The 15,225-nt window shown below is 36.3% G+C and overlaps 1 protein-coding gene across 7 annotated transcripts in view; it reads right to left on the minus strand.

Moving 5' to 3' along the window:
• Positions 1-15,225, minus strand: part of ATRX (ATRX chromatin remodeler) — a 146,602-nt gene that overhangs the window by 84,263 nt on the left and 47,114 nt on the right. For all 7 annotated transcript variants that reach the window (XM_030575146.1, XM_030575149.1, XM_030575148.1 and 4 more), the window contains 4 exons: positions 11,824-11,933; positions 9,321-9,388; positions 5,772-8,719; positions 182-257 (listed from right to left, as the gene is read on the minus strand). In XM_030575146.1, the coding sequence (XP_030431006.1) occupies positions 182-257; positions 5,772-8,719; positions 9,321-9,388; positions 11,824-11,933 (3,202 nt within the window). The remainder of the gene's footprint in view (positions 1-181; positions 258-5,771; positions 8,720-9,320; positions 9,389-11,823; positions 11,934-15,225) is intronic.

Consider the following 15,225-nt stretch of genomic DNA (forward strand, 5'->3'; position numbering starts at 1 on the left):
TCTGGATTTTGGCCTCTGTTTTCTGGCCTCTCGTTCAAACTTGCGGGAAGCCTGTGAGCGAGTCTTTACAAGGCAGGCAGTCCTGGTTTTTACAACCTGCTTGCTGTTCCGCTGCGCCGGTTTGCGCCCACGCCTAGGGTGTGTTATAATCTTTTTAAAGTCCTTATGGATGGAATCATACCTATTCTCAGGATCGTCATCATCCTCCTCCTCCTCCTCCACTGGAACAGCACCTGATTTAGTCTCTCCTTCATCCCCTGGGGAAAAAAAGTCAGAGACATTTGACATAAGGATAAAATCAGCAATGCAAATATAAATTTTCTATTATATGTGACCTACTGTACTAAATATGGTACTAAATATCACATGGTACTAAATATCACAACCCTACCTTTAAAAAAAAAAAATCTTAAGTAGACAAATAAGTGTTCCCCCATACAATATCTAACAGTAGAAAGCTCTTTGAAGCAAGAGCCTTGTTAAAATCTATATCTACTATTGTAAGTGGCAAGCAAATCTTTAATACCATATAAAATGAAGTTATAATTTGTATAGATTTTACTTTAAAATGCACAATAATTGAATGCTCCACTCTTCACGTATTTTAAAAATAAAAATTTAAGATTTTATTGTTCACTTCACGACTGGATTCCCATCACCAAATTCAGACTGAAAAGATGGCAAATAAGCAACAGTACTATCAACTTCCAAGTATACAAGAGCTTGCTTACTCATAACTGAGCTGCCTAGTCTTCACAAGAACTATTTCAGCAGGAAAAGTTTCTCCTGCTGATCTACTTCCCTCTCTGTACTACCAAGGAAAACCACACGACACCCATCCGTCTTAGAGCGTGCACATTTATATATGAAGACTTATATTTTGAGAACAATGTTCATTAGCCTTAGAGCAAGAATATCAAAATTCAGCTTATTATATAACATACCTCACAAATGCAGGAAGTACCTAACTTATCTACTAAAACCAGAAGTCAACTTAAGGAGGAAATTTTTTCCTTCCTTAAAATTACATATGAGAGAAGGAAGCTTATTCATTCTGATCTTGACCTTGCCACCTACCTTTTTAGTTCACATTGTATTTTTTCTCTAAAATGTTAAGTTTTTTAAAGGTTGACTTGCAAATGGAATTGTAATGACACAAGAGTATCTCACAATGTATGCTAAACTACTTCCAGTATAGTCTATGAACATTCAGTCTACCCACTGAAAATTCATTTTTTAAAAACAAAATTCTGATGGTCCAGTGATGTCTAGCACTGTTACTAACAGACTGTTTCCAGTAACACACGTTGATGCAGCTACAGAACATCAATGAAAAGAGGAATTGGTTCATAAATGGTAAAGTAAGTGTTCTTTGTTGATACTTCATATGGCTTTTAAGGTTCTCTAGTTGATGTAACATTGCCATAGAGTGGGAGCCGGCAAGCAATCAACAGCAGGACTGAATGTCAGGGAATCTACTAAAGAATGGTGAAGTGTCGGTAATTCTTGCATTCAATACTTTCCTCTGCTTGGTTAGTAGGGACATTCAATAGATATTGCTAGTGTGTTGGTGGATTTCTTTTAAATTCCACTTGTAGGTCACTTTTAATATGTTAACACTTGAAGCTTCTCTTCCTTTAGAAGTCCACTCCACACACAAATTATTTTCTCCTCTGCTTAAAGTCCCTTAAGGCCCAATTCAATTCCAATGGGAATCAAAGGTGTAAAGAAATCCAAGAGAGCTGGACAAGTTCCTTAGAACCCAATTCTTTTAACTTCATGCCACCATGTGCTTGAGCCTCCTCCACCATTTCTATATGCTTCAATTCCCCCCACTCCCCTCACACACCCCCAATAACCATTTTTAATCCACAGGTATAAGCTTCAGACACTCTCTTGTTCCTATTGTTGGCTGACCCTTTTTAAGGTTGATAATCTTTAGATTAATGACCAATTTATCTGACTGCAATAAGGTTCTTCCCCCAGAATCAGGCTACATAGAATTCACACTAAGGAGTTCAATATTTTGTGGGGAGTTTCAGGGTGAGTAACAAGATACTCACACTGAGGGCAAAATTAAACCTTAGATACCTTCATTAAAATAATGGAGAAAGCTAGATATGATCCAAGGTACATAAGATAAAGATAATACTGGATCAGGGTAATCTGTGGTATCATTCTATGTATAAGCTTTCGAATTGCATGCTCACATCCTTAGCTGGGGACAAATGGATCAACTTGGTCTCTGGCATGCAGTGTCCAATGGTACAAGTCCCCCAATGAGTTGAAGGGTCAAGTAGAAAAGAAGCAGACAGCAATGGAAGTTGTCCAGTGGGAAAGACCAGCTCCAGACCACATGGTGATTGCCCTGCTACAGGGCCTACGCATCTGCTCACATGTAGCCTTTTTACCAGTATAACAGTGAGGTGTACTTAATTTATATGTTAACACATTGATACGTGTGACTACCATTTCAGCGCATGATCATACCATCATCCCTTGCTTAAGTGGATTTGCAGTTATTACTTCCATGTTCCTTGTAGTAGCGCTTACTGGAACATTCTAGTACGTACTGTTGAGCTAACTCTTAGTTCCCCAAATCTAAAGATAACCGTTGATTTGTGTTAAGGGAGATGGCCTACTTAACCACAGTTATGCTAACTTACACTCCAGCTAATATCTTACAGGATAAGCCTGCAGACTTCTCGCACTACAGCAGAATAGAACAGAAGGCAAGCCAGTGCATATAATGGGGTGAATATCATTGGGCAAACTTGCCCTATGGGCTACACTGCCACTTACTTTACAATTTTTTTATATCATTCATGTAATATAATTCACAAAATGATGAACTGTTTTCCTTATAGGGTATCACTGTTAGACTATTTGATGTAATTTTATATAAGGACTTGGGGAAGAGAAGTCTCTCTTTAAACTGTATAAAATTCTTCACCGTGCACTTCCATGAAGCTGCAGAAATAATGCTATCTTGTACATTACCATTATGGTTTGTGGTATAGTCCTCTACCATATACATATGCTTGAATTCCTAAATGCTGCCAAACATTGAGATAATGGTTAAAGTTTCCATTTGTCACCCTTAGATCCTTGTCCGAGTAGTATCTTGACGTTTATGGCCCATTTAAGGAAGAAAAACATTCTATAACTTTAATGCTATTCTCTTTACATTTTTATATTAAATGGCATGAACTTATGTAAATTTAATAGCCCACTGAAAAATGGACTAATTGTACTGGCAAAAAAGTCAGGTATAGTGAAATCTTTTATTAATGCTCCACAATATTGACCTATATATCAAGCAGCTTCACTTTTGAACCCCTACTTAACAACCACTGTATGTGTCATGTCAAATTGTGTAGTGGTGTTTTGGAGACTAAGATTTCCTACTAGTTAGGCAGATGATTGGCAAGATAATTGTTGGGTAGAATAATTAGAACCACTGTTCAATCTCACTGCCATGGGTGATAGAAAAGAGGAATTGAGGGATGGGCTGCAGTTGCTTCACCTTTTCTCCCCGGCACTGTAGCATGAGTAGACACAGGGCACATGCATGGCTCCAAAAGACATTTCTAGTCCAAAGACTACAATCTCACATGCATGCAGTGCATGCACAACTGCACTGGAATCCATATTGACACATACTCGAAGTATTGGTTACCCTAAAATGACCTGTTGAATTTGAATAATGGCTCAGTGTTAAGTAGCTCTTATAACACACCAAATCTCCTCTAAGGTATTCTTTAGGTGGAACACAAGAGAGATGTACATAAATTTTATGTTAAAATTTGTGCTTACTGCATATTCAGAGCTGAATTCATCGCACTGATTCCAAATCAAAATAGCTTCAAACAGGGAACATATCTTATAAATAGAACTTGAACTATCCGCAGTTGCCAAACTTCCTGAACAGTCTAAATTCTTTATATAAGAGATCAGCGAAGAGCCTTAAATTTTTAATTTAAGAATGGTTAAATCAATCCATTGATACTAGGCAAATTAGAAGCTCCTACATTAACACTGAGCATAAGATTCTCTCTCCCTAAAGCAGAAGATTTAAAAAACAAAAACCACCACTAAAAAACTGAATCTTCAGAATTTAACAACACCCATTACACCACTGCTTGTTAGGTAAATTAGCATGTTCCAGCTCCACTCTAATTGTACATGAAAAATCAACTTTTTTACAAGATTTCTGCCTGTTTTAGATTTTGACCCTATTATAAATCAGGATAGTAATATAAGAACAAAACATATCAGTAACTACTACTCTAAAATCATCAGCTCAATATATTGTTAACAAAACAGTGCTCTTTTATAGTGCCTTCTATCCAAAGATCTCAAAGTAATTTACAAACATTACTGAATAAAGTGAAATTGGCAAGTATTTTCTCCATTTTACATATAGGGATAATAAAACACAAAGGTTCAATAATTCCACTGAAGTCAAACAGTCTGTGGCATAACTTGAAACAGAACTTGGGAGTTCCTGAGGCCTGTGCTTTACAGGAACATTGTTAACTTGAATTTTCTGAATTAACTAATGTTTTTTAAAAATCAATTTTCTGATACAGTATCCTTTGAAATACATTTTCTATTTTTTTTTTTTTTTTTTTTTTTTGAGAAGGAAGACCCAAAAGCAACAATGCCCTCTCGTCCTCACCCTTCCCTCTCTGTGCATACTCCTGCCTTCGGAATCTTCCGTTTCAGCTATGGTCTCACAAGCCATGGGGAAGGGTGTGAAATGCAGTGAAATCAAGTACAGAAAGAAGTACTATAGAATGTCAATGGAAACAGTCTGGAAAAAGTTTCTCTCTCAGAGTAAACTTAGTAACAACAGTAGATATAAGTTGTTCAGCTGGAAATGAAACTTAACAGTAACCTTTTAACCTCAAGACCACACTTCCTCTTTATTTTTAGGGTCTCCAAACCTAAAAGTTCCAGCTGTGCTGCTTTGATTTTTTTTTTTTTTTAAAGAACAAAGGACTAATCAGATGCTGATAAAAGGGGGTCCTCCCCTCAAGTCTGGGCAAGAAAAAAGAATTAGCCCCCATGCTCTCAGAAGCACATTTAAAATGCATAAAAATCTGCTCAAGTAATAAATAGCAGCCTGATAGACTTTAGCAACAGGTATTATTTTAGTTAAATAAAATTACTAGAATCTATTTCATGGGACACAAAGATAATCTGGCCCAATTTAAAAAGTGCACATGCATAACTATAGCTAAACTTCCAAAGGCCACATTATACTGCAAAGCTTGATACTCTTCTCCCTTACATGACCCAAAGCTAGAAGATCTGATGTGATCTCTCCTGTTCTCTACTACCCAAACCCAATTCATGTTCTGTATTCATTAGCAGCAGAAAGCAACTAAGAATAGGCATAAGAATGGCAACCTACAATGCAACTCACTTGGTATTACAGAGTTTCTCAAATCTCTTCCTAGAAAAGGTATTAAAATTAAATAAAAAGTCCAAGGTGACTTGTAAATTAAGTTAAATGGCTGTTTGCCAAGGTTAGTACAAGTCAAATGGTAACTGGTTGTTAAGTGGCATCACAAAACTTCTGAACACATCACATTAGAAAAGAGGCTTTTGAAATGTGACTTAAGTTTTGGAATGCAGAGTCATATTTATAGATATTTTCACTTAAGCATTTGCACTACTAGATTATTAAATCAATATGACTATCCAACTCATACTGTTGACCTCCCCATATTAACATACTAATCAAATTGTAGACCTTTGCACACCTGAAGACTGACAAAATCCTGTGCTGGAGGACAGTATTAAGCTTTCAGTCACTGGCTTAATCTTCTGCTCATCACTGCTTCCATCGCCTGCTGAATTCTGGTCATCATTTTCTTCCTCATCTGATGAGGAGGAACAGCTGATGTCATCCTTCTGTTTTTTAGAAATTCTTTTTTCCACTTTTAAGTTACCATTTTTATTCTCCTTCACGGAACTCTTTTTATTCTTTTTTTTATTGTCTTCGTAAGGCTCCTCATCAGAAGAGGACAATGAGTCATTCTGTTCTTTTTTGGAAGTTTTCTTTTTGTGGCTTACTTTTTTCTTTTCTTTAGCTTCTACTCGTTTTTTATTCTGTTTAACATCTTCAGAAGAACTCTCCTCTTTCTTTGGGGACTTCTCAGCATCTGAAGATGAATCATTCTGCAACTTCTTCGATGTTCTCTCTCTCAAATTTCTCTCTCTCTTTTCCTCAACTGCCATTTCATTTTTACTCTTATTTTCAGAGGAAATGACACTTTTTTCCTCTGGGGATGATTTATCTCCATCAGAAGAACCACCATCTTGTTCTTTCTTATTTTTCTTTTTCAAGTTTTCTTTTTTGTTTTCTTTACCTTCTGTTCCTTTTTTATTCTTGGTTTTGTCTTCTGAAGAATCACAACTCTGCTCCTTCTCTGCAGATTTCTCAGTTCCGTCCAAAGACGAATCATTCTGTACCTTTCTCTTTTTCAAATTTCTGTTTTTCTTTTCTTTTGCTTCTGCTCTCTTTTTACCATCAGAAGAATGGCAACTCTCCTCCTTCTCCAGGGATGATTTCTCAGTATCAGATGATCCATCATGCTTCCCCTTCGAAGTTCTCTCTTTTAAATCTCTGTTTTTCTTTTCATTGACTGCTGTCCCCTTCCTAATTTTTTTATCTTCAGAAGAATGATTAGTCTCCTCTTTCTCTAGGGATGACTTCTCAGCATCATCAGATGATTCAACCTGCTGTTTCTTCAAATTTATTATTTTTTTCTTACTAGTAGATCCTTTCTTATTCTGTTCTTCAGAAGAAGAATCATAATTCTCTTCTTTTCTGGGGTATTTCTTTTTGGCTTTTTTTGCAGACTCTATTTTACTCAAACTCTTTATCTCTCTTTCTAACCCTGAGTCATAATTTGAAGAATCTGAAGGGTTCTGTCGTTTCTTTTTCGCACAAGTGGAGCCTTTAGTTGATTTGCCTTTTTTGGCAACTAAATCTGAACCAGAAGTGGAGCTTTTTCTTTTGCGCTTTCCATTCTCATACTTCACTGGTTGTTTTGTTAGATCATTTAAAGCATTCTTCTGAATATTACTGGATGTCTCACTATTGCTATCAATATCTGAGGAACTATGACTCATCATGGCTACTTCTTTAAGGACTGCTGGTATCTCATCTGAATCTGAACTTTGGTCCAATATGTCTGATTTTTTTGATTTAGAAAGCTTATTAGGTTTAGGATGATCAGTAGTACTGTCAGAAGAATTTCTTTTATCTTTTTTTCTCCGCGACTGGGTTGATGATTTTTGCTTGTGCTTCTCACAGTATGCGTCATTGCTGTCCTCTTCTGAATTAGATGTTGAAGGATTCATGTCTGTTTGACGCCTCAGAGGTGTAGTCTTCACACGTGGAGACCTCCTGAGATCAGATTCCTCTACCAAGGGGACAGTTTCATTTTCAGGTGAGTGTTCATTACCAATGTAATGATTTTCTTTTCCAGAATCACAGTTTTCTGCCTTGGGTATTACATCAGCATTCTGATCTCCCTTTACTGGATTACTGTCTTGATCTTCAGCTTTAACTGGAGAATCAGAAAGGGAAACAGGAGTCAGTTTTACAAACAATTCTTTTCTTACTTTAGCTGATGCTTTTAACTTGGTACCTCCTTTAATGTCTTTTGAAGCTGTAGTATGTTTTATATTCATATTTACTGTCTCTAGCTCTGTTGCTGTACTTCCATTGCCCTGTTCATCTGCTGCACTCTGAGTTTCCATAGCCGATTCTAGAGTCTCAAAAATATCTTCAGGGACTGATGAAGGAACAGACACAATATCCATGTCCAAAGCCTCAGTACTATTAGGTTCATACTGAGGCTCTTCATTTGTCTCCGATTTTTTATCTTCACTGCTAGTATTCTTGCTTTCTGTTTGTTGTGTTGCTGGAACGTTTTGGTCCATGGACTCATTCTCAGGCTGTTCTGACACAGCTTTTTTCACTGACTTTACAGTGTCCTCTTTAAACTCTGCATGTTCCTTTCCTTCATCTCTTTTCACCTCATTTTTTTCTATTTTAATATCAGTTTTTTTCTCTTTGGTATTCTTCTCTTTGATTTTAACATCCAAAGCTTGAATCTCTTGATTCAGACCTTCCTCTAATGCTAAATGAGCTTTTTTTATGTCACTCAAAACAGATTTAAAAGCTTTCAGCTGACGTAGCTGTATGATAGAGTTTATTTCTGAATTTTCTGCTGCCGTTTTCAAAAAACTTACAAAACTAGCGTTCATATTAGTTGTGGTCTCAACCAGTTTTTTTGTCTTTTTAAGCATGTCTTTTGGCACCATTAGTGCTTTATAAGAATAAGTTAAAGAACCAGAATATGAGTCATCTAATTTCTTTTCTTCTCCATTACAATTTGAAATATTTCTCTTTGGAGAAAATTTGAGTGTGTGATCATATATTTTACTTTTTTCACTCTCAACTCTGATCTTCTTCTTGTTTTGTTGCAATAACTGTTCTAAATTTTCAAAAACACTGTCACATGCAGTGACCAAGTCCAACAAAGGTTCTGGGAGGCAAATGTAGCAATGCCATTGGTTATTTTCATCCATTATGGCTGACAGCTCCTTTCGGCCCAGGTTGCGCAAAATGCACTTTTTGCAGAAGGCATTATGGCAAAAGTCGCAGCAAATTAAATTTCCACCTTCAGCACACCATCTGAAATGATGATTGGGAAATGTTAAAATGCAACCCCAAAACAAATTACATTAAGTGTTTAGACAAATAAAGTGTAATTAAATCAAACTTTAAAAATTATCAAACAGTTATAATATTTTACAGGTTACTAATCAAAAGCAAAAGTTCTGAGTGGACCATATCTGGATAGTATATGAGACAACGTGGCTTCTGGTTGATGACATAAGAGCGAGTGAGGGTTTTAGCGTCTACCTTATATATATATGTTAGTGGGTTTGCAGTTTACAGACCAATATATCAAGTTTTCTCGGGAAAGTGAGCTTCAGTGGCCCGTTGATAAATGCTATTTATGGGATAATGATCAGAAGACAAATACAAAGCTGGTCTTGGAAACTTAACTAAGTATACATAAACTGATGTTTAGGTTTTTGTCATGTGATATTAAACTTTTAACCAACAGGGCTAAGTACTTGATTTCCTTATATTTAAGTTTTCCTAGTTTGGATTAAAATTTAAAATTGAAATATCAACATAATATTATGGGTCTGTTGGCTAGACAGTGGGCATTTCATTATTGCTTTAATTGATGTGGGTAATATTACAATGGTGTTTACAAACTTACCTACACTGCTCATCCATTCCATCTGAATCACGGCTAATGTCATCACTCATATAATATTTGTAGCAAGTCTGCAAGGAAAATAGGTGGACAAGGAATTTTTTTCAGTTAAAGTGAAATGGAATTTAATAAATCTTTATGACTTAATCTAATGAATACATTAAAGTCAGACTCTTAAAATGTTCTTAGAACTTCGGATCACTGTCTATAAATGAAAACTAGAAACCTCTTTAAAATGTTCTCTCTCATTTTCACCGGCTGTTTGCAAAATTGTAATTAAATTTTAACACTCTCCAAAGATACAGCAGCTCCTAAACAATGACTTTTCTGAATTGAATGGTACAAGCCTTATTTGAAAATTAAATGTGTTTGCCTTCTTTTGAAGGCCATAGTTTTTTTGTATTCTAAAACTTCCAAGTTGACTATTATTTTTTATATTCAGTTTTGGTCTATCTACACTTATGTCTGCATGGCTACATTGGTCAGAGGTGTGGAAAGAAAAAAAGAACAAAACAAAAAACCCTGAACAACATAGTTAAACCAACACAACTCCCATGTAGCTGACACTACCTTGATGGAAGAGGGCTTCCGCTGATGTAGCTAATGAAACGTGTCCTAAACCAAAGAAAAATTTCTGTTGGTGTAGCTGCATCTACACTAGCAGGCTACACTGGCACCACAGTAAGAACCAAAATTACTTACCTTCATTGGAATGCAGAATTTTATTCTATTGTTTCAACCTGTTGTTGTTGATGTTAGCAATGCAACAATTAGTACCAGAACAGAGCTTATGAAATTAAGCTTAAAACTTTTAAATAAGATTTGTGCGCCACCAAAGGCTGCTAAACATTAAACCCACTTGATTAATAGTAATGGCTGCAGTTCCTGAATTTGTTAGGTCAAATTCTTAAGTCCTTATTCAGTCTTTATTTAAGTAGAGCTCCAGTGACTTATCAGTTTTCCTTGAATAAGGACTGACTAAAGACTGTAGACCAAATTCTGCCCTCACTTGTACCCCCGTCTTCATAATCCTGAAAAACAGCTTCGGAATCTGCCTATATGTGGTGTGTGAGAAGTAATGATGCACCCTCACCTGGAATACAGAGTTCAATACCTGGTCATCCTATGTCAGAAAAAGTTATAGCAAAAACATGATTCAGAGACAGACAATAAGAATAGTTAAGAGGCACAGGAGAATTCCCCCATTATGAGATATTGAAAAATCTGGCACTGTTTACCTTAGTTAGGAGACAAATAAGAAAGGAAATGACACAGGGATAGAAAATAATGAATGGTATAGAGAATTCCTGATCTGTTTTCCCTTCTTATAATATTAAAAAACAAGATGGCATTCAATGAATTTAAAAGAAAGGAAATGCAAAACTGATAAAAGTAAATATCACCTCACAATTAACCAGCAGAAATCACTGACACAAGGCCTAATTGAGGTTAAGAGTTTAGCGAGAGTAAAAAAATAGATTGGACACTTCTACATATAACAAGACTATTCAGAGTTACAATGGTAAAGATTAAAAAAAATCAAGAGTTTGGAATAGATTCAGAGCTTTACTGGGGACTGGAAGCAATGTTCCTTGTGGAATGGTTATTCTGTACAAAAACTCTGAAGAAAGTAGCTAATTTCCTCAGAAGCAGCTGGTACTGGCCCACTGTCTGAGTCAGGATACTCGACAAGACGGACCTGTTCAGATCCAGTGTGTCAATTCTTAAGGATATAGTACTGGACTAACAAATACCTGAAGGCCAAATATAGCCCACATCACAGACCCTATATGCCACTCAACCAGCTTAAAAGCATTGACACAACAGGGCATGGGTGAATTCCCCCATTGCAGGCACAGCATTAGGCCAACATAAGCCACCCTATACCGCCTCCTTTCAAAGGCTTTAATGTAGGGGCATGATGGGATGGACATGGGCTGGAGGTGATCTACCCATAGTGATCAGTGCTACAGAATTCTGGACTGTGGTGCTGCCCATTCACAGCCAGTGGGAAAGCTGCCATAAATTAGAATGGACCTTGTCACTGCTCTAATTTATATTAGGGGCTGTTTGAACCCCAAGTAGCTGCCTAGTTCCAAGTGGTGCAAGAGAGTCTTTAAAATCACCTCTTCTTCTTTACCTTGGTGCTGAGCCTTCTGTGCTATGCCTCTTAGGAGACGCAGACTGTGATTTGGAGCCCCATTATGGCATATAAACCCATAAACACCAAAATCAGAGTAGTTTCATGATGTATTCCAAACTTATTAACACTTTAAAAATACATTCTAAAGAAACCATAATAAATTAAACATTTGTGGTGTATAAACATTATCTGTGTAACATCATATTTTAATACTTGCTTTTCCCTTTTCTGCTAGTTTCCTTGTTTATGTACATTGCAAATTTAAAAGGCTAACAAGAGAAAACAATACACACAGAAAACAAGTAGTGATAGATCACTTTTTAAGTAAGAAGGCACATGGAGTACAATTCACTCATTACATACCTTACAGATAAGGACTTTCAGTGTAGGATGTCTATAGATTGAATCCTTTTGAAAATGGTTCACCTGTTGCCCACAGGCTGTACAGCTTACAATTCCATGCAGTCCTTCCTCTATACAGGATTATAAACCACATATTAGTTTTAAAAAGAAATCTGTGAACAACTCTTGTGTTTCCTTGTTACAACATTTTGGTTTATCAAATTATCTGTTTACTTCAAAACCCACTCTAATGCTTTACCACCCAGCTTTCGAGAAAGCTTTCTATAACCACTCACCTTTTTTTAAAAGGCTAATGAAGAGTTTTGGGGCCATTATCTCCTTTCTGGATAAAATTTATCCAGGAGAAATGTCTTCCTTTGTGAGGTTATACACTTGGATTAAATTGTTATTTTATGAAGACATACTTGAATTGTCAGTAAAAATATATTTAATCATGGTCCTGCATTGTACAGTAAATTCCCTCAACTTTCAGTTATTCTTCTTAAAAAAAATACCATGGCAGTTTATAAATAAATATTTTAATTATATTTCTTTCAGATTTTTAAATTTTTTTCTGAATGAGAAGTAAGGAAAACAAGTCTATGAAACAAGTAAAAAATATAAATAAAATGCTCTCTGGTTTCGTGTGAAGCATTATATGAGATCAAAATAGATTAAAAGAGCATTTTGTAGCAATTGTACAGGACACCTCCAGATTATTCTGCTCAACACACTGTCCTGGAAGTTCACATTTATCTTGTCACCTATAAATGTTTTCTGTCTTTGAAATGACAGTTTGACAAAAATACACTTTGACCATCCTATTGGTAGCTACAGCTCCAGTTTTTAAGTTGGTTTAGTCCTGTTTGCTGTGTAGGGCTTCCACCTGTAGAGCGGTCTTTTAGTACAAACTGTTCAATTTAACAACTTTTATTCCTACTTATAAGCAGTGACGCTGCCAAGAAAAAAGGGAAGCCACCCGAGAAACCCCATAACCACTGCTTGAAGTTGGTATCAAGGAGTAAAGCAGGAGAAGGCTGCAGGATGACTTATGTCAACTGCAACCCGTCCGCCTATATCAGTTCAGGAGGTTGTGAATCCAAGAAATGAGGCTTTAAAGGCTTTAAAACACATACACAGAAATCAGGCACAAATACCAAAAGGAATCCAGGAACCTACTGAACTTTTCCAAAACAAAACACAGACTCCTGGCAAAGATTCAGAGATTTTGAAATTCGAGACAGAGCCTTAAATGGACTCAGAGCCTGTTAGGCATAAATAAGAAGAAGAAAGCTTTACAAAGAAATGAAAACAATAGATCTCATTCAGAGTCAGAAATTTTCTGCTGTTGGGTACATCAGAGTGGGTTAACTTGAGAATATTTGGGGATTCTTAGAACAAAGTACTTGATATGAAATGGAAAGGACATTTCAAATCCTTAAACCAACTTCAGGCTTAAGATGGGTTTTGTAAAATAGGTACAGTAAGACAGCTTTCCAGCCCCTGTTGTATACTCTTGGCTCTTCCTTCCTTTGGCTAACAAGAAACACATTTTTGTCACCGAAGGAAAATAAGTTATCTTATTTATGGAATTCTCTATGCTAGCACTTGAGTCCCGAACACCTCACAACAGGATATACAAGTTAGACTTGATCAACCCCATTTTTATCAAGTACTAGTCTAGAGGCAACGATTTATGGTGTTTTATCCTGCAGAACTGCAGGTTATATCTGGATCAGAATAAGTATATTATCCTTAATTTTGACAAGATGATAAGATCTCTTAACTGACAATTCAGCTTACCAGGAAGAAGAGGAGAAACATTTGGCTGGTATTTTCACTTTACAATCCTGTTCAGTACCACATCTATAAAAACGATACATGAAGACCTGACCAATCCCAGGCCAGCGGCACCATTTCTGTAACTTCTCAAACGTTTTGAAGATTTTATCCCTCCCATAGTGTCTAAACTGGTTCTTAAAGGTCAGAACCAAAGAATAGGAAAAAGCTGTAGTTTTATAATATTATGGCATTGCCATGAACTCAAATTTCTGGCAATAAAATTCCATAGTTGACATCTTGTTACCAAGGAACTCCATTGCCCACTCAAGCCTCATCCTTTAGGACCTTAAGCTTGGTTCACTAGATTGATCTGAATACAAACTGTGTGGCAGGTTAGAGTGTGGAAAGCAGCTCTTGACAGAGGTGTACCACTTTGAAAATGGTAATTAAAATCCTGAATTTCATCTAGAAGTTTCCTGGCTGCCAAAGCTGAGTATGAAATATATGTTTAATATTCTCTTGCTCATAAGATAAATAGCTACATCCTGTAGTAAGGGGTGTGCCAGATACAGCCTATTTCAATACTGTAGACCACTAGTATGGATGACCATGACAAGATCTGAATCAAAGAATATTGCCATTAGTATATCTGGTCAGTGATTTTATACTATGTATGCTATTACCAGTGTTCTATTTTCATGAATATCAAAGTATTCAAAACTTTGTCTTCTCCTCACAGAAATTTCACCAGATTTGCATGGTAGGTAAATACCTGCTTATATCAATATTCTGACTGTTATCCTTGTTTTTATTCAAGCTATACTGCAAGGTTACAGTATTTTTTTAAAATAAAGTTACAAGGTCTGTGTTCTTGCTAAAATGGTTCACATTACCATCACTAAAAATATTTCATGATAAAAAGTGAGACTATGTCTATCAGTACATCTGCAGGCAGCAAGAGTCTCAGAAACATTCATTCAATTTAACCAAAACTTTTATTTGGGGGGAAAAGATGGAATAGTTAAGAATGATAGGAGCTAGATGGTTATCAGGCAATCATTAATGAAATACAGAGCCTTTCACAACTAGGTCACAAGATCAAATGTAGCCCAAGATGATAGTTGTCAAAAGTCATTATAAGCCAATGAGTGCTTAACGTCTAATGTAAGAGGAGTTGCTAGTCTCTGTCCATTACACAACACACAAAATATTACCGAAACTGTCACATTTAGAAGACAGCCAAAGATACAATGGACACTATCTAGAAGTTAAGAGAGACAGTCCCTCCAAAATATGGTGGAAGCAAACTACCATGTCAGCATGGGGAAAATCTGCACTGCCACAGCCTGTGCTATGTTTGTTTCATGGATAGAACAAGGGTTTTCGTTTCCAGGGGTACCAACTTGGCAGTTTTCACGAGTACTATATTCACTTAAATATGTTAGAAAAAAATACAATTAAGTTCCCACAAAGTAATGAATACTATTCACTATTTAAAATTTTACATAACACTGCACTGTTGTTTTTATAGTGTTTTGCAATCTACACAGAGCGATCACTCACCCATCAGCTGGACATGAACAAAGTAGAAAGCACCAGCAAAGACAGCACAAAGTTGCACCATTTTAATTAGAGGTGTGA

This window comes from Gopherus evgoodei, chromosome 9 (genome assembly GCF_007399415.2).
Source record: "Gopherus evgoodei ecotype Sinaloan lineage chromosome 9, rGopEvg1_v1.p, whole genome shotgun sequence".
In the NCBI taxonomy this organism is placed as follows: Eukaryota; Metazoa; Chordata; order Testudines; family Testudinidae; genus Gopherus; species Gopherus evgoodei.